This window comes from Aaosphaeria arxii, assembly GCF_010015735.1.
Source record: "Aaosphaeria arxii CBS 175.79 unplaced genomic scaffold BU24scaffold_8, whole genome shotgun sequence".
Lineage (NCBI taxonomy): Eukaryota > Fungi > Ascomycota > Dothideomycetes > Pleosporales > Aaosphaeria > Aaosphaeria arxii.
The window spans coordinates 1088590-1107883 of NW_022983481.1; the positions used below are offsets into that span (position 1 = coordinate 1088590).

Genomic DNA, 19294 nt, shown 5'->3' on the forward strand with positions numbered 1-19294 from the left:
AATTACACCTATTATGTTAACAAGTAACAATTTTGTATGAGGATTCAGTGCTGTTTATTCCGTGGACATATTCGCTAGTTGGTTGCATACATCACTCCTAACAAGACCTCGTCTCATCTACATCTCTAATGCAAAAAAAAAAAAAAACCAATGACTGCTCCACCATCTTACTCTCATTCGTTTTATATCCGTAAAGAACATCATTCACCCAACAAATTGCTACACCGTGAATCAACAACCAATGCACTTTCATACTAGGCAAGGCAGTAGTGACACTAGAACACCGAAAACCTCAGTGAGTCATAGCCATATACATACACTTCCCTTAAGATCAACTCTCCTACTTGATTTTACATTTATAGGGGACATTACATGGACTGGGTCGATGTATATGAACAGTATCTTCTTGAACGTATACAATACTTTGTATTTCGTAGTTTACAAAGGAAAGGACATGAAAAGGGGGAATCGTTTGAATACATTAAGACTCCGCGATAATGGAAAAAAAAAAGCTCTTGAACGCGACGAAACAGTGAGTTCCGAAAATATTAACTATCAGCTGCCAGAGGTATTACAGATAACAGCAATTCCCATGCGATAGAAGACTTATAATACAAGAGCGCGCAATTTTTCACTCAGTATGTCCGAATGCGCGAGGAGAAAGCTACCAAAGGCCTGCACCTAGGTACTTTCCTGCTCGCTTGCTCTAGCCACTAACTGATGTCGATGAGCAGAAGACGAAGATCGACAAACTTCAGTCTTTCGGCGGGCGCCTTCGAAAGCGGAGGCTGAACATTGTTGATGGAGGGTTCGTAGGGATGGAGGACCTCTGGTCGATTTGCGAAGTCGGTGGTCTCCCAGAAGCCGTGTCGATGGAGTACGTTGAGTCGGTTGATGCTCGCGGCATACTGTACACCGACACATCGGTCACAGATGCCCCAAAGTTTGAAGAGCCGTCCATGATGGCAAGTGTCTCGGCTGATCGAGTTCGCGGTCTACTGTGAGGACCGAGTGGCAGTTGGTTGTTGACAGAGGTGTAGGACGGTGGTGGGGTGAGCAGCTTGTATGGAGAGGTATTCGAACCGTTGTATACGCTATGCAGTTTCGGATTTGGAGATAGCGAGAAGCTTTTGAACATGTCGTCGTAGGTTTCGTCGTCATTCTGCCTGGCATCTGGGACAGTGCGGACGACAGAGGGCTTTTCGGCTTCAACTATGACGGGTAAGTAAGATATCGCCGAACGGAAATGAAATGACGGCACTCGATCATACCAACAGATGTCTTCTCGAGGATTTGGCAGTGCGACTTCTGCTTCGAGAGCTGGCTTGTCCTCCTCTGTCGCGGCGCGACCACCACATCGTAGGGCAGATTCTCTCCAATCGCCGGCAGAAGCGCAGCACCCGCGAGATCATCCTCCAACGGTATCAGATACGCCAGCACGTTCGACAGCTGCTGGTGGCAAGCCGCCAGCTCTACCTGTCTTTTCATCACCTTATCATGATCCTCCAGCACCCACCTCACCCTCGTCCCAAAATCCAATTTCCCTTTCGACAGGTGATCTACCCTCGCATCCTCCACCCACCTCCCGATCTCGTTCAGCGATATCCTGTTGTTCTGCAAAGCGTTCATGATCCAGGGGATCTTGCCGGGTGTCTTGCCGACTCGCCGTTTGACGGCTGGGACGGATAGCAAGCGCTCAGTTTCTTGGAGATCGATCCGCACGATGTGGATCAGGCGGACGAAGACCTGGCTCTCTGGCCCGACTTCTGAGAGGTGATAGGCAAATCCTGCGAGCTTGAAGCAACTATTTATTCCTGCAAAGGGAATCATTCCCATTGTGGAGGGCTCCATGATTGACAGTAGTCGGTAGTGAACATATAGCCTAGCAGAGGAACGGGTACAGGAGGGGCTCACGAGATTAATAGAGCGAACGACACGAGGATATGCTGTGGAGGGATTCCCAGGAATTCGGAACAGAGGCACGAAATTAGACTTGACCGGGCCGAACCGAACCCCAGGTGCTTGCTTTTTCGCGGGACGATGGCGCCAAACAAACGAGATCTCATGAGATTCGCACTGGCTAATTGGGTGGCGGTGAAACATAGATTGCTGACAGCCAGTCGATTCCGCCGCATATTACTTTTATTATGTTTGGGACGGCCGAGGGACCAATCGTCTTGCTATATATGTTGGAGATTGCGTGTTCTGGCCAAGTACAAAAATAACAGTGAAGTCTCTCTGCCGGAGATATATCCAGATTATCCCATCTCATACGCATGCTTCTTGGTAAAACACGAGAGAATATTTCGTGATTGGATAGACTTGGTGTTGGTGACGACTACTACGAGGCTGGAGCGTTTAGATATCAGGCGTCAGGTTGCGGATGACTAGGGAACTTGATATCCCGTTATACACTTCCAACAGGCCAACCTCCTAAACCCAAGCCTTCTAGCCAATGATGGAAAAATTGACTCTTAGAATTTTTACATAGGAATAGGAATGACCATAGAGAGAGAGACAGTGAACATGCGCAAATCATTGTTAGCCGCTCCACATATGTCTATCCCGTGATACATCTCGAAGGACTGAAGTCTATGTGAACACTGAAACCCCAGCCTAGTCACCAACCCCCTCCCTCTATTCAACCACCCTACAATTACATGAAAAAAACAGTCACATTAAAGCCCCTTTCGTCTCGAAAAAGCCTCCCCCCCACACAGAACCCTCGGAGTGCTCAGTGCCCGCCCATCATCCCCCACGACCTGCACCAACGCGGGAAACACTACGACACCCGTCCCGGCCTCATCCCAGAACCGAAACTCAAACGTGCCCGGCTGAAAGAAAAGCAGAATAGCCACCGTCGCCGAGCGCTTACCTATCAACTTGAGATTCCGCTGCCGTTTCTCGTCGTCGACCCCCCGCCGGACGAACCGGCCCAGCACCGCATGCATGCCGTCAAGTGAACGTTCCTCGTCGTTATCTAGAAATGCTCCAGTGTCCGCACCATTCGTGTTGTAGTGCTCCTCTAGTAAAACCCCCGTGAGAACTTTCCACTGGCTGAAGAGCTCGGGCTTCCATCGTCCAGTGCCGTTCTGAATCGCGTCGATCACGGCGTCGAGGTCGGGGGGAAGACCGCCCCGACGATGATACAGCAGCGTCCAGGCAATGTACGACCTCAATGCGTCACTCCTCGTCGAAGGGTCGCCAATCAGCTGCACGAGCTGGCTCGTCGACAAGTTCAGCGCGGCCGCCATGTCCCTGAAGTTCGAGCCATCGAGCTTGAGGTCGCTGCCTTCGAACTGGTAGTACGTCTGGACGTGGTTTTTGATGTCGTCTTGCAGCTTCGAGACCTCGCTGGTGATGACGCCGTCTTCGGCGGGCTGTGGGAGGCCGTCTCTGTTCCTGACGTCTGATTTTACTGGGGAGGAGGCTATGACGGTTATCCCGGATGATGGGCCTGTTTCGTCGGGTAGGTGGCTTTGCCTGGAACGGTTTTTGGTCCGGCGTTTCTTTGGTACGAGGAATATACATGCGATGAGCAATGTTATTGTGACTCCTGCGATGAAGCAGGCAATGCTGATGCCTGTGATGGCTTTCCCGGAGAGGCGAGGGACTGGTCGAGTGGTCCTGTTTGGTGGTTTGGTATTCGTTGTGTTTGACTGTGCGGAAGGTGCACTTTTCTGCCCTTGATCGAGCGTTGATTGTGTTAGGGTGGGTGCTGGTAACGATCCCGTTATTGACGCTGGTTGCCAACCGATCGTTGGTAAAGCAGCCGTTAAGTTGAGGACATTTGACGGTATTGATGCAGCAACAGTAATTTCTTTCTCGACTGGCCCGGTAGTTACCCATAGTGTTGCTGTTAGGGATATTTGGGTTTCTGCATCCTTTTTGGCCGTGGGAAGGCCTGTGAGCGGCCAGGTCATTATTTGTGGGGAAGCTGTTACGTTCAGGGAGTTTGGAAGTATCGTTACAGAGAAGTCTACTCGAGTTGATATCTTCCCAGATAGGGCTGCCGGAAATGTTGCTGTGAAGGGCATTTGTTCGGCCATGTTTGAAGTGTAAAAGGCTATCTAAGAGATAAGTTAGCAGTGTCTCCCGCATACAACGACCACTCCCAGCAAGTTATACCCCAGGAGTTGCAATACCGGCACCCCTTCAAAGCCTCAAGAGCAAAACCCCCCTTGGTATTCCGTTCACAGCCCGCCCAAATCCCCCACGAACGATCTAGCCGCCGCAGGGGGCGCGTAGGTATGTAATTATTGACACGTCTTACTGTCATCAGCCATTGCAATTGAACCGAACGGCGGTTGATGCTCCCTTGCAATAGGTTCAACACGCAGATTGTCAATGTTTTCTTTTTACGAGGCTGTCTCTGCTGACCCATTGTGGAGGCCAGGCTGAGACGCATCAGGCGTGCCAGTGTGTGTGTGGCACAAGGCTGATGTTTACATGTCGTTGTTGTGCTCTGATGGACGGCTGAGACTGTCAATGGGCCTGAACATCAGTGCACTTGGTGGCGTTCTGTCGGACATATTTCAAGTATGCTCCGTGGACTGGAGCGGATCTGGTGCCATTGATTTTCTCTACGTTTGTATAGTTCCTCCAGCTTCAGTTGGCAGACATGATGGACAAACCAGATATGGTCATTTCTATTGACTTTGGCATGACATGTAGGCAATTAGTCTTCATTCTGACGAGATGATCACACTAACCTTGCTGTGTAAAAGGCACGGGGGTTGCATATTGCAATGTAGCGACCGGATCGAGTGAAGTTCGATATATCCAAAGATGGCCAGGAAGGATGATGGCAAATGAGAACAAGGTGAGCAACCACGCCCCGATTTTTACAATCCCACTTTAACAGCAAACAGGTGCCATCCCTATTGCTCTACCCAAAAGGCAGCTCAGTGCCCTCGTCATGGGGATTCTCCGCCGAAACCGTCCAGAAACAAGTGGATCGCGAAGGTGAGATCTGCGAATGGTTCAAGATCTATCTAGACGAAGAGCGTCTGGAAGAGAGGCGCAAGAGTACAAGTGATGCTGCGAGCGTACCGACAATGCGGCAGGTTGAAGAATGGTGCGTAGAGACATGGTGCCAGTCCATACGGAGCTAATTGTCATAGGTATACCCAGTACTTCCAATTCCTATATCGCTGCATAGAGACAAGGCTCAGATCCGAGCTGGCAAGCTCCTGGGAAGACGCCAAAATCGAATTCATCTTCTCCGTCCCCACGACCTGGGACCCTAGCACGACAGTGGAGCGGTTCAGGGGAATCATCAAACGAGCGGGTTTTGGAGTTTGGCCATCACACACTGCTACAATCGGCTTGACGGAAGCGGAAGCTGCTGCTGTTTACACTGCGAGAAACACACCCGCTATCTTCAAAGAGGATGAGATACTTCTCGTTTGCGACATTGGTGGCGGGACGACAGATTTATCTGTATTCCGAATTAAAGATACTGCAAATCACCAGGGATCGTTGAGACTAGAGCAGATTGACGTCGTTTTTGGCGCCACTATAGGCTCAACGGAGCTTGACAACCTATTCGAAGACAGCGTTCTCCAGCGCTTGGAGGAAGCAAACCGCGATGCTCCACTGATGCTCGAAGATCTTCAAGACACAGCGTGGGACATGCGTGTCTGTAAGGAGTTCCAAAACGCAAAGTGCAGCTACGGGATCGACGAGACCGAATCAGAGACCGAATTCTTCTTCGTCCGCATACCGAGACTGGATCGAGCCTACACCAACGAGCGATTCGGCATCCGCGCTGGAGAAATGGTGTTCAGGAGGGATGACCTGCGACATTTCTTTGACGCTCAGATCGATAAGCTGTGCGTTATGATAGACAAGCAACTTTCTTCCCTCCTGAATAAGTTTCCACACAAGCAAGTGGCACATATGATTCTGAGCGGTGGCCTTGGGAACAGTGCGTATGTACGCGACCAATTACGCAAACGCTATGGTGCACACAACGTGACCTATCGAAATGCCGCTAGCCTGCGGATTCGTGTTGCTCCCAATCCTCAAATGGTTGTTTGCATAGGAAATGTAGCAGACAGAGTGCAAAGGCTCAAGAGCGGCCAGCCTGTGTTGGGATGGCGCTGTTGTAGATCTTCCTACGGACTGCTCTGTAAGATTCCATATGATCGGAAGGATCCGAACCATTTTGGACTTCAACCGGACAAAGATGAACTCGACGGTAAATTATACATTCGGAATTGGGTTGATTGGTTCATAAAGAAGGTTAGAAGGCAATGCCGAACGAAGACTCTGATCTCACGCTGACTGCTCTAGGGTGAACCTGTGAGTAGCGATACTCCAATCGTTCGCGAGTTCGCTCGCAAGTGCCAGCCAGCGACCGCAGAGTGCCCCGATCCTCCTCGAATATTCCCTACAGAAGTTATCTGCTCGGATGTAGATGTGACATTTCTTCCGACGGTCAAGAATACTGGTAACTGCACTCCATTTCTCGCAGAGCACCCGGATTGTCACTAATTCCAAACAGCCTGTCGATCGATTTGTAAGGTGCAATCTGACTTCGGCAGCGTTCCCCTTACGAAATTCAAACTGAAGAACCGACATTGGTGGAACATGGCAGAGAAATACCATCGAATCGAGTACGTCGTCAAGGTGAATCTTGGTCCAGCCGATATTTGTTTCGAACTGTGGCATCAAGGTGTGAAACTGAGCAAAGATGAAGCTATCAAGGTAAAGTGGGCTATGTCTTCAGCACCGAGAGCACCAGTAGACCCCACATCTTTCTACCATTCTGATCCGCAGTCAGTAGCCCTGGGCGTGAGAGATTCACCCAAGGCACTTTGAAACATGGGGAAACCCGAAATAGTATCAAACTTTAGATACTTCCTGAACTCGTTGGTTCATTCGGCGCCGTCGTTCAGCTAGTTGTACATAACGACTGCGATGCTTAGTCAATACATACTCTCATTTACCCTTGAAGTGACCTCTATTGTCCGGATCAGCTTCGACCTTTCTTGTACTACGAAGTATACTTGCCAGATAAAAGAAGCCAGCTTCAGCAAAACAGCCACAAAATGAGTGTAGCTACTAGTGCGCGTATAGTATGAAACAGTCAATGACGCATCTTACCTGTATAACAGAGAGAAATGGAGAGCAAGGGGGTAACATGCTACAAAAGGAGGGCGAGAGCGATCTGATCTGATCTAATTAGGCCCAATAGGGGAATGTGTTTGTTGTGATATCATGAGACAGCAGGAACGATTTGACATTGTAGGTCGGTACTGTGCAAGACATATAGTAGGTAGGTACCTAGGTAGTTACAGGAAATATAGTAACTGTACCTACTTACTGACTTCATGCAAGTGAAGAGGACGGCAGGTTACTCTTTGAGTGCGAGTTAGACAATTGAGATAATTAACAGTTCACGAGTCACGTTTCTGCAAGGCAGACAGCATCTGATTCGACCTTTGTGTTTGTTCGTTTGATATGATTTGATTTGATTGATTTGGTTTGTTTGATTCTGGCTGGTGAAATCACCAAACCTGTTCTCGTCCGTCTCGGTCCATTAAGCATTACCACTACTACCACGGGCTGCCAACACATGGCCCCGTTCATCCCATGATTAATTAGAACATCTTCGTCCCGTCTAACACTAACACCCGTCCGTCATCGAATCGGGCGAGCAGAAAAAAAGAATAATGCTTGAGAAGAATTCCCTTCTTGCTCCGAAACCCTTCATCTTTTCAGGAACCACCTCCGCGTCTCGGCTCTTGCCTTTCATCTCCTCCTCTTTTCTCGAAGCGAATGTAATGTACAGAATGTAGTACTTTTGTTGGAAGCGACCGTCTTTGGGTATCAATTGAAGTCTGCAAAAAATGGGGTTTGAAAAAAAGGTGAAGAATTTAAAACAGGTGTAGAAGAAGAAGAAGAAGAAGAAGAAGAAGAAGAAGAAGAAGAATTGGAAGCCAAAAAAATGTGTGCTTCGCGGAGAAGAAAAAAGGAAGGCGGGATGGATAAATCCAGCAGGTGTAAAGATCTGGGCCGCGCCTTCCTGCTCGATGCCACTCTTGCCCCCAACTGCCGTGCTTCCTCGGGTGAAGAGAGGAGGCCAGCGGTCAATGGAGGATGGGGAGGAAGATCGGTAATAATATGTTTATTGGTGTAGAAGCCAATGAACCCGCTTTGAAAATGCATCAGATGCTAGATTATTAGGTAAAACCACAAAACGCCCTTTGTGCATGCATGAAATTCGTGACAAGCGTGATGAAAACGCTCAAGTCGTGTCCGTCTCGCCATGGGAAAGAGGAGTCGACCGGAACCAAGTGCGAAAGTCTGGTTGACTTTAGCGCGCTTCGCTGTCGGAGGCAACGGTGTCGCCGTCCCAGAGGCTCTGGGCATCGTCCACGGGGGAGCGGGCACCAGCGGATGGGCTTCGGGTGGAGAAGGAGGATGAGGAGCCGGTTGCCCAGTCGTCGGAGTCAGATAGCGGGTGGAATTCCTCGTAGATGTCGAGCATGTTGTAATGTCCATCTTGAGGATCGCCAATCTCGACGTAATCGTAATCCCAGCGGAATTCCTTGTCGGCTTGGACGCGGGGCAGGAACTTGGCACGAGCCCAGAAGTATGCAACACCGGCAACTATGAAAGAAGTTAATTTTGGTCAATACATCGGGAATTGAGAGAACATACGAAGACTTCCTGCGACCAAATCAACGGCGTAGTGGTGGGAGAAGTACATTGTCGACCACCAGAGCCACATGGTGTAGAATACGTAGACTGGGAAGAGGCGGGGGAAAACGTGACCCATGAAGAGAGTCTCCAGGGTTGCCCATCCGGAATGCAAGGAGGGGAAAGCACCGAAAACCATAGGGGATGCGTGGAAACCGGAGGTGTACAAGTCGACGCCAAAAAGCTTGTCAATTGCCTTCAATCCTGCAGCATCTCCAGCGATCGAGTAGTTGGCAGGGGCCAATCCGTAGGTGTTCTCGTACCAGGGGGGCGAGCACGGGAAAATGAGTTGAATGATGACAGCGGTCATGTTCATGTATCCGAATGCGCGTGCCCAGATGGGAAGGGTGCCGGGCGGGCCCCAGATGAACATGCAGCCGCTGACGACGACCGGGGAGACGTAGTGAACGATTCCGTAAGGTATCCATGCGAGAATGTCCAGGACTACGTGCTTATGCGCGGACAAGATGTTGCTCAGGTTGGCTCCGTAAATGATGTTTTCGAGGGCTGGGAGGACGCGGACCCAGATAGCGGGACGGTAATCGGCGGGAACATATCTGAAAATAGCATATTAGCGGACATTCCATGAGTTTGTAGTCGGAGGAGCAAAGTTGGGGGCTGTGCCACAATCCCCGTGGTCGCAAGTTTTGGAGTTGGCGGAGAGGGAACGAGGATCAGGCAGACGTGGCGAAGGAGTTGAGGACAACGTACTTGCAACTAGAGAATAGGAGTAGCCATGTCAAAGCAGGGAGAAATGGTAGCAAGAACTGTCGGGTAATGGGCATGAGGAGACCTCCCATGAGCAGCGCAGCGGAGAAAGTCTTTGCGAAGGGACCTGGCGCTTCAGAGACGGAGACGGAGAAGATGGCGACGATGGCCAAGATCAAGTACTGCCCATCGTATATTGACCACGGATGTGTTCGCAGCGATCGGAGGGTGTCGGCGGGAGAGAAGGACGTCTCGAGCGAGGCCAAAGATGAGGTTGGCGATTGTCTGCTCCGTATCCGTGACCGGGTGGCCCTCCATTTCCTGCGCATGCGATGGGGGATAAAGCTCGGGAGGGCGGACAGGCCGGGAATCTTCTTTGCACCGGAGGTGATCATGTCGTTTGTCGAGTTGTCGAGAAACGCGAGGTAAGATTTGGTGGCCATGGCCGCGGAGAGTGGTGTGGTGTTGGAGAGAGAAAGCTGCGGAAGGGGAGAGTTTTGGTGGTTGGCGGCACGATGACGGTGAGCGGCAGGAGTAGCGGCTTTGATGTTGGCAGCCAGGCAGGCGAGGCACAGAGACGAGACACGACACGACACACGAGGCACGCGACCAAGGACTCCTGGGGCGAACGGAGTGCTGAAGGACTTCTTGAGGAGTGGAGGTCAGAGAGGGGGAAGCGTAGAAAGGAAGAGGAAGAGGAGGAAGAAGAATGAGCGGCGGAAGTGTCGGATTATGAAAGAGAAGATGAGGCGCGCGAGGTAAAAGTTAAAAAGGGCAAAGTGAAAATGATAGGAATACTAGTACCGTACCGTATTGTACCGTACCACTCTAGGTCCTAGGAACTGTAGGGGAGAGAGAAGAGTGGCATGGGTTGATGGGTGATGATTAGTAGTGGTTAGCAGTTGGTAGTAATACAATGGTAGTTGGTAGTGGGAATAGTGGGTAAGTGGTGGACGGGCTCGGTCGGGTAAGTAAGTATTAAGTGGACTGGAAGAGCGCGGATGGCTGAGGGAGAGAGGCTTTTGGACGTTGGACGGACACTTCGGGGTTGAATCACTTGAATCACACAAGAAATGACCAGGGATTGACAAGGGACATGGACAGATCAGAAGAGTAACGGACCAGGGATATGCCAAATTACCCTTCCTATTTGTTCCCTACCTGTGTTAAGGACCCTAAACTTCCTCAATCTTATTCTCTCTTTCTCCCATCGCTCTGCCACACGGACGAACCGCCAGCGCTTAGCGTTACGCCCAATCCAGCTTCAAATTTCGTTTATTCCCTCCCCCCAAGCCCCGGTGCCGTTTTTCATCCGTCCATTGTTCCTTACTATCATTTTTTTTTTCTTTACAAGGTTTTTCAATCTCACTATTGGGTTACCGTTCTTTGGAACTTTTGGATGCCAAACGTTTCATGTCTTGCTCTTTATCATTTGTCTTGCATGCGAGATACAATGCACCTAGCAATGCAGAGTACCCATGTATGTATCATTCTATGTATGTATGACGAAGCAAAGTAAAGCAGGCGAACCATGACATGTGCGCCTGTACGCCGTAATACACTGTACACCATACACATCCTCGTCGTGGTCTCGTAGTGGGTACAGCAAATAAGACCTAGACATAATGCCTGCAAACTGCCTGACAACAGCCCACTCTTCCTCAAAATACAACCAACATTCATGCTCGTTATTTCACTGCACTGCACGCCGTGCCAAACATGGCACATCAGACAGTTACTGCCTGGCTTTTGCACACTCCGTATCATACTCGTACCGTGTAAATTAGTGGGTGCCGAGGGTTGTTTGCATCTGTATTCTCTGGTACGCCCTGGCGCCGCGCCGTTAGATACAGCTATTAGCTTTGTATGACATCAAGACACAAAAGTCCACATCGCATGGCGCCGCATTCGCATCGCTGCTCCCATGGAGTCAAGACTCAAACAGATCAAGCCATAGCCTTGTCAGCATCCAAGTGCAGTCCAGTGAGATGCACTTGCTTCTTCCAATCACAGTCCGTCTCGCACATCACCCCTACACGACTTGCACCCCTCCGTCGTATACGGTTACGCGATACGATAGAAGCCACTTTATCAACGTACTCTTGACTGGGCTGGTGATTGTAAAAGGCATTCATGTCAACCTCGTCGCAATATTAACCCCAAAATCAACAATGGGACGAATCCATCAGCCACTGAATCCACGCAAGATTGCACAAACCAGCATCCTCTAACCGCCAATCATCTTTACCCATCTTACGTGCCACAGCCTCACAGCATCCATCAGGTCTCAGAATAACCCTTACTCCGCAGTCGTACCAACAGCACACTTTAAGCGACGACGTGCGTGTAGGCGCAAGGCGGCATTTCTCCTACAATGAGTAATTACTCGTACAAGTAAAACGACAGACGCAAACCCTCTCTAAGCCACCCAGGCACACGAAACATAACCTCCCCCCGGGCGCCCCAACAGCCATGCAGCAGCACAGCGCCTCCTCCTACACAAGTTTAAAACATCAGTTCAAACAATGGATTGTTCTTGTCGAATCCAAGTTAACCCAACATGTACCGAACCGTTCCCATTAGTTCCTCTCTACTGTCAATCCCGCACCATTTCATGATTATCTATCGATTCCCGCCGAGTCGCTGACTGACATGTCCGAAATCACCGACAAGCAGGAGTAAGCTGAGACTAACCTTAAAGCCCCCGGGGCCAATCAGACGTTGTCCTTTGGATGCCCCCTAATAAGTCAAGTCTACGGTAGCGTATTCGGCACGGCAACTTGCAAATCCCGCGCTCCGAGCTTCACCAGCACGATTGATTACCTTAACCTACAGTAGACGACCGACTTTGACAAACCTGAGGAAAGGAAAGGGAAAGGAAATGTCATCAATCAATCATTTGCATTTCCCTTCAAATCCGTCTCCTCGTGCTCGGGCTCGGCACAAGTAGCAATCTCCGTGATCCCAACTACCCGTCTACCCAGTATCGATTCCCATACCATACTCTGATCTCTCTCGAGTCCCTGAATCCCCGAGGAACCCGAGAGCCGGGCAAATTGTAAATCCCATCCTCCCAATACAGCCATTCAATCAATTCATCAACCAATGGTTCCATCCATCAAATCATCTTCCTCTTAAGCTCTGCTCATGCAATAGCATCAAGGTGTGACTTGAGTAAGTATTGTGCGATATCGTACCATACCATCCCAATCGTACATACGATGATACTCTCACGGCTAAACACACACGATGCTCGATGCTCACCTCCTGATTCCTAAACCCTCAATTCCACCACCTCGCCATCTCCCTCCCTGATTCCCAATCTCCAATTCCACAACCCATCCAAAGCCAGGTCTAGCCTCCTCTTCTTCCCGTCACAAAATCATCAGTCCCACTTCCCAACGTTTCCACTGCCCCTCGCCATCAATAGGTAATGAGTGAACAACCCCCGATTCGTCCGACCCTCCGCGCCCCAAAAAGTCGCGTTCTCGCTCTCGAGTCTCAAGCCCGCCAAGAACGGACAAAAAAGTCGCGTCTCGTATCCCACGACGATCGCGTTTTCTCTTCCTCTCTTCTCTTCTATTGTAACTAGTCTAACCAATTTAACCAATCTGCGAGTTTTTGCACTTTTCCCACGTTCCCATGCAACCCAGAGCTCGCAGAAGCTCGACCCCGAGATGGGCCCTGGCTCGGGCGGAAAGGCAGGGCTGGAACGCTATGGACGTGTAGGTACCCGTTCCCGAGGGAAGGAAAATTAGTGGAATTGTAATGTCTGTGCTGTTGTGCGGCTCGTTGGGAGGTAAGGGACGCAAATGCACGTTTTCTTTTGAGTTTTTTTTTTCTTTCTACGGAGTAGGTATGAAAGAGTTAGGGGCGGTGATGGTATTGTCACCTGAGTCTTCACGTGTTTGCTTGAAGATATACTTCGTACGAAGTCTTTCTATTTTACGTATTGAAATTCTCTTGCTATAATTTAGGATCAATAGTACAAGTACGGAGTACATGTAATCGCACACTTAGGCAGATTTATCAAAAGGGGTCAAAGATGCCATCGGGGAATTTAGCAATTCTACCCAAAGAAATCAATGATCGTCTCTTCCCTTCCTATTTCAACTGCAAACACAAAAGAGAACCCAATGAGAGATAATTAATTGTTGCCTAAAGGTGTGAACTAGAGGGAAAGGGGGAGTTTGATATCACGAGATTCGAGGTTCGGCTGCTGAACGATCGACATTATATGAACTCCAATCGGCAACGTAGCAGGAGGCTTGAGCTATTGAATTTTTGGAATTGTTGATCTTCGAGATGTGTCTTCATTGATTCTTCAAACCCAACTTACTCGTAATTGAGGCAGCATGCCAGTAAGTAATATCGACACGGTTTAGTTGCCTCGATCACTACTCTGTACGCGGAACAACATCTCCCCTTTTCTTAACTCTCATCCCCCTTGAAAACCCAATACTCACCACAACCTCATCACCACCCGAGTCCTAAATGCCTAACAAGAAAAATAAAATAAAAACGGCCCTCCAAAAACCCCATACTTACCAATCACCACAACCCACCGCCGTATATCCCGTATCGTACCACAACCTCCTCTACCCACGAGCCCCACACTACTGTCGTACTAACTGAAGCGAGAAATTGCGGCTCTTTTGTGACACGGACGCTCGCGTTGCCGGGACGATTTGCTTGTAAACAAACTGGTGATGTTCGTACGAGGATGTAGTTGATGTGGTGTTTGTGTGTCGTTCGATGCTGTGCTACTGGTGATGGCTGTTTGGGGTTGCATGGTTGAGACTTGATACTAAGGAGGAGGATGCATTGTGTCGTGCTAGCTTTGGGGGATGAGGGTCGAAGGGTGATGGTGTTTAGGGGCTTAGATACTTGTGGGTTGTGTGGTTTGAGAGAGGTATTTAATTAGCTAGAGTTTCAGGTAAGTATGTACTGAGTATGTGTGTGTATATAGTTGTATCATGTCCATGTACTCCGTATGTCGGTTGTATGTTTAGATGTCCTCACGTACACTCAGCATGGAAAGTATAACAGCATTTACTCTACCACACCACGCCATCTTCTCTACTCCTTCCCCTCAGTAAGATCTTTGATATAGACAGACATAGTACAAACCAGGAACGAAGTTACAAGGGTTCGAACATCATGTCTCTACCTTGTTATAACTAACGATCTCTACTGTACAAATGTGAACTTCCCTTCTCAGACGCACAGCCAGGCACACTTGTATGCAACGATAGCAACAGAAGACATGTCAATGGGGCCCGGGGAAGAAGAAATGTTCCTTCGTGGATAAGGAGAAGACGAGACAATGTTGTTACGGTGGATTCCACGGTGTTGTACGCAGTAGATATGATTGGTAAGTCTGTCTTGTATCTATGATATACGTTTTGTAGTGAGTGGCGTGCTTGAAGGCGTGGCTAGACTAGGACAGTGGCCTTGTTTTTGGTATGGAGTATCTTTGTAGGAAGGACGTCTGAGGACATATTGGATTTATTTTCCAGGAAGGATCGTATGGGATGAGGGATTGGAAGAGGGAACCAATCGAGGGATCTGATGCGGTAGGACATCCAGTCAACGTTGGAGAGACCAGGCACTTTCGTTGTGGTTCTGATATCAATACGTAGTTCGAGTCGATGGCTGCTATGAGCAGCATGTTGGTGCGGGAAAGGTGATCTGGAGAAGTGGGCAGCCAACTAAGGTATTTGCAGATTCATTCACGCATCCGAGCATCTCTTGTGGGGAAGAACTTTCGTGATAGACTAGGCAGACATGTTCAAAAAAACATATCATGATGGCTGAAGCGTTCAGCATACGCTCGTATGGAATTTGCCGCCTTTAGAAGATACACGCCGTGGGAATAGAACAGGAAAAGAATATCATTTGCATCACCGCTTCAAGTCTGCAAACCGCCTGGCTAATTCATCCACGTCCGGAATCTTGCCACCAGGGCCATCAGCCTTCTTCGACGGTGCCGCTTTCTTTGCCTCTGCAGCCTTCGCCTTCGCCGCTACGTTCCCCGGCAGCTTCAATTTCGGCGCCACGTTATCTGTGCTTGGACTCGGAGGCACGACTCTCAGCGGACTCTGTGGCCCAAACTGCTTCGGCGGCGTGGCCTTGACCAACTCTTCCTCCTCGTCCTCTTTCGTCTTCGCCTTATCGGCCTCCAGGGCAGGCTCAAGCTGTTTCTTGGGCTCCGCCTCTTCCGCAATGCCACCACTCGGCTCATCATCGTCGTCTTCATCAACCACCTCCTCATCCTCATTATCGTCACCATACGGCACGCCATAAAACCTCGCAATCTCGCTCAAATACGCATCCACGAGCTCCGGCTTCGGCGTGTTAACCTTCAACTTATTCAGCACCCTCTCGGCGACGCCCTCCCCCTCCATGCTAGCAAGCACGACGTCCTTTCCGAACTTCTCCGCCAGCAGCGCGCGCGTGGTGTGCAGTTCCTTGACCTCCGTCCGCGGCGCCGCGTATATGATGCTTCGGACTGCTTCCTCGAGCGCGGGGTCGAGCGCGACGGCCGCGCCGTGCGGAGCCGGGGATCCGTGGGGGGAGGACGGGGGTTCGAGGAGTTGTGAGCGCGCGAGCAGGAGTTCGCAGTAGAGTTCGAGCATCTCGTGCAGCTCGGTCGTGATGTCGGAGCGGATGATGTTCTCCACGCGTATCCGGGCGGATTGGACTTTGCCGGCCTGTGGGGGGTTGATCAGTATGGGGGATTGGGGAGATAGTGTTGGCGGGCGGACGATGGTGGAAGATGGAGTGGAGGGTGTGTGATAGGGTAGTCCATACCTCTATGAGTTGTGCCATCTCTCGTCGCTGCTGCTTAGCCTTCGCGGAGTCCTTCTGTTGTACCATGCGCAGCCTTGATATGGACAGCTTGAGCTGTACCTTCAGCCTGTTCTAGCTTTCGGTCAGGATAGTTCGGGAATAGACATTGGGTGAGACTCACTACTAAAGACGGTGGTGGCATTTTGTATGTGGGTTTCGCCGGGGTATAGAGAGAAAGCGAATGTATATGCGTGTATGGAGGTTTGTGGAAAGTGAAGATATGGTATGCACTGCACGGGTGGACGTTGAAGTGGGATGGAGGGGTTGGAGCTTGGTCGGGGATGATGTAGGTAGTGGCACAGGCTAGGCCAGGTACAAATGACGGATGCCTGGTACGGTGACCGCGTCATGAGCTGTTTCTACAAACGAACCACCTTGCCACCTTCTGATTATGATGTGGGTTTGAATTATTAAAGCATGACTGACTTATTATTCAAGATTCGTACGGAGTAACGCGAATAGAATATAGAAATTGTGCTCAATGGCCGATGTGGTTTTCCACAAATTATGATCTCGAACGGTTGCCAATCAAAACATGCAACTACTAACAACCTCAGATAGCTGTTCACGACGACATCAGTGACCACAACTTTGTAGTAATTTGATAACTCTCTGTAGAATGGCAAAATTCTAGCAGCACCTACTCTCGGGTTTTTCATTCTGGGAAGTAATGAACGTTGAGCTTTACATGCCCTAGACTGAGAACAATGGTACACATTTGATAGCTCTCTAGAAACAATTTATATACTATTTGAAAATATCTTAGAGACCAGAGCTACTTACCATCATATCACAGACGATCCGAGTGCCAATACCCTAGAATACATACTCACACAGTTAAACAAAGATCTAATTCAAAGGACTAACACAACAAAATCGCACCCTATCCATCAGTGTTCCAAGTCACTATTATGGACGTTTAAAAAGAGCCAACTACGATTAAAAAACATCGAAACACACATCTACTTAAAAAAATTAAGCCCGCAGTCACATCTCCTCATTGACATATTTCGGCACTCGAACACATCTCCCCTACACTCGAATCCTTCCCATACCCTAGAGCTCCCACATGAACAACAAACGAGAGTCGATTGCTCGACTGGCATGACACATCACCAATGCAGCAGTTTCTCACCTTCATAACGCCTGGAGTCACGCAGTGATGGTGGGGAAAGTGACTGCTAACGACGTTGGTGGGTGTGTGATGTTGGGATTTGGCTATTTGGTACGGTGTCTTGAAGGTATTTTCTCGCCTCATTCCGTTCCTTTCAGATTGGTTCGATGGAGATGAAAGCCGTCCCGGCATGGAGTATTACTTCCAGAGACTTCTCTGAACACTCGATTCATCAACACCAAAGACCATTTCCAAAGGTTATATTGAATGCTTTCCACCTCTTCTAACAGAATTCTTATATCTACATCGTCTCATACGTCCTTCACCTCCTACCATCCTAGAATTTGGATGATCAATCGATTCATGAGCACTCATTCATTCTCTCGATGGTTGAAATATCCCGGATGAGTACCTGGACTCTTATATCTACATCGTCCGAGACGTCCTGTACCCCCTACCAGTCTACAATCCCGTCGATCAATCAATACGCACCCCATTCATCCGCTCAAAGATTGAAACAGCTTGGATCAGAACATCTCAAGAGCTCCAAAGCTACGTGTGCACATCAACAAAACGGAAATGCGTACACAGAGGAAAGCAAGCATACGACTATGCATCACAAATCTTCCTTGACTTTTCCCCCTCCTCTTTCTTGTTCTTCTTCTTTATTAACCTCATGGAAAACAAACTCTCCCTTAAGCTTCCCCAGCAAAACAATAATAATTCATCATAGTACGCAGAAAACCAACTCCAGCATCACGACGAAGTCAAGCACGCCTTTCCCACATGTAGAACACGAAAGGTGGGACAACATCACTTGAGCACCTATACGAGAAGAAAACCGCCGTGGTCGTAGATACTAAAACCGTACACCTCTACCTTCCGTACTCGACACCGTAAGCCCAGAAAAGATGGAAGTTCATATCCGCTCCTGCACTTAACCAACAACCACATACTCACAACACGAGGGAGTGAAGGGCCGGGATATACCATGGCCCCCTCCCACTCCTCTCCCTTCTTCTTTCCTTCTTTCCCTCCACAGCAACATGGCGACATGAATATCAAGGAAAATCGGAAAAGCATTTAGCTGTGTGCTCTCTTCGGAGGGGTTGAGATGTAATGATGAAGAAGATGGGGAGTGAGGGAAGAGCTGTCGTGCTGAGTAGCACTGACATGTATGGGAGTTACTTTTGGGAGGTGTTTGTTGGGGTATAGGAGATGCTCGCCATGGTGTTGGTTTTGAGGGAGATGGGTTTTTTTAGGAGTGTTTTGTCATGTGTATTGTATAATGCAAGAAGGGGGGGGGGGAATAAATGTGTCGTAGCATAAGTGGATGATGATGATCGTTGTTACGATCCTTCAAGCTAGGGGGATAGGATACGAGGCGTTAGAAAGAGCTATCATAGTTGCGGACGAGTGCGAATATATTTGGTTTCGACCTTTTCCTCTTTCTTCTTCCTTCCCATCTCACTGCGAAGGCTGCCAACGTTCGTTGGTCTACTTCTGCAGCATCTACCATTGCTAAGCATGTATAGAATTTCAAGTCTCAAAATCATATAACGTAGGTGGCATACGAGCCGTGGGGATGGACGAGCCGTGGGTCGTGCCAAGCCCCCACCAAAATCGCAACAAGTTTGCAACAAAGATGGCTCTTACAACAAATTACAACAATTTGCAACAAAATCGTGAGAATCAAATACAGCTTGCCTTACAGGCTCTTAAAGAAGACGCGACACTTCCACTTCAACGCGCTGCAGCACTCTACAACGTGCCTCCAAGTACTCTTCGTGATCGCAGGAAAGGACGACCATCACGACGCGATTGTGCACCCAATCTTATGAAGCTTACTCTAAATGAAGAGAGGGTAATTCTTGAGCATATTATCGACTTTGATATGCGTGGATTTCCCCC

The 19294-nt window shown here is 49.2% G+C and overlaps 7 protein-coding genes across 7 annotated transcripts; 3 read left to right on the top strand and 4 right to left on the bottom strand.

The window, feature by feature from the left end:
• The first annotated feature begins 160 nt into the window (after nucleotides 1–160).
• Nucleotides 161–677, top strand: BU24DRAFT_272006 (uncharacterized protein). The gene has a single exon (XM_033522600.1). It carries the CDS (start codon nucleotides 242–244, stop codon nucleotides 599–601), a length of 360 nt encoding a protein of 119 aa, XP_033380537.1. The 5' UTR covers nucleotides 161–241; the 3' UTR covers nucleotides 602–677.
• Nucleotides 382–2070, bottom strand: BU24DRAFT_495261 (uncharacterized protein). Its single transcript, XM_033534113.1, has 2 exons — nucleotides 1272–2070; nucleotides 382–1212 (listed from the first exon to the last, which is right to left on the bottom strand). The coding sequence occupies exons 1-2, from the start codon at nucleotides 1849–1851 to the stop codon at nucleotides 755–757; spliced, it is 1038 nt and encodes a 345-aa protein (XP_033380538.1). The 5' UTR covers nucleotides 1852–2070; the 3' UTR covers nucleotides 382–754.
• Nucleotides 2071–2548: 478 nt separating this feature from the next.
• BU24DRAFT_453642 (uncharacterized protein) lies at nucleotides 2549–4316 on the bottom strand. Its single transcript, XM_033531276.1, has 2 exons — nucleotides 4129–4316; nucleotides 2549–4070 (listed from the first exon to the last, which is right to left on the bottom strand). The coding sequence occupies exon 2, from the start codon at nucleotides 4047–4049 to the stop codon at nucleotides 2679–2681; it is 1371 nt and encodes a 456-aa protein (XP_033380539.1). The 5' UTR covers nucleotides 4050–4070; nucleotides 4129–4316; the 3' UTR covers nucleotides 2549–2678.
• Nucleotides 4317–4621: 305 nt separating this feature from the next.
• BU24DRAFT_353163 (uncharacterized protein) lies at nucleotides 4622–6825 on the top strand (the record flags this gene model as incomplete). Its single annotated transcript, XM_033523767.1, has 6 exons — nucleotides 4622–4670; nucleotides 4728–4822; nucleotides 4872–5077; nucleotides 5124–6246; nucleotides 6298–6441; nucleotides 6529–6825. The coding sequence occupies 6 exons, from the start codon at nucleotides 4622–4624 to the stop codon at nucleotides 6823–6825; spliced, it is 1914 nt and encodes a 637-aa protein (XP_033380540.1).
• Nucleotides 6826–8323: 1498 nt separating this feature from the next.
• Nucleotides 8324–9860, bottom strand: BU24DRAFT_353561 (aureobasidin resistance protein Aur1; the record flags this gene model as incomplete). Its single annotated transcript, XM_033523783.1, has 3 exons — nucleotides 8324–8619; nucleotides 8671–9266; nucleotides 9421–9860. The coding sequence occupies 3 exons, from the start codon at nucleotides 9858–9860 to the stop codon at nucleotides 8324–8326; spliced, it is 1332 nt and encodes a 443-aa protein (XP_033380541.1).
• A 585-nt stretch (nucleotides 9861–10445) lies between these two features.
• BU24DRAFT_272070 (uncharacterized protein) lies at nucleotides 10446–10996 on the top strand. The gene has a single exon (XM_033522601.1). It carries the CDS (start codon nucleotides 10547–10549, stop codon nucleotides 10934–10936), a length of 390 nt encoding a protein of 129 aa, XP_033380542.1. The 5' UTR covers nucleotides 10446–10546; the 3' UTR covers nucleotides 10937–10996.
• Nucleotides 10997–15320: 4324 nt separating this feature from the next.
• BU24DRAFT_465763 (DUF292-domain-containing protein) lies at nucleotides 15321–16411 on the bottom strand (the record flags this gene model as incomplete). The annotated part of the gene is made up of 3 exons (XM_033532304.1): nucleotides 15321–16130; nucleotides 16231–16341; nucleotides 16391–16411. The coding sequence occupies 3 exons, from the start codon at nucleotides 16409–16411 to the stop codon at nucleotides 15321–15323; spliced, it is 942 nt and encodes a 313-aa protein (XP_033380543.1).
• Nucleotides 16412–19294: the final 2883 nt, after the last annotated feature.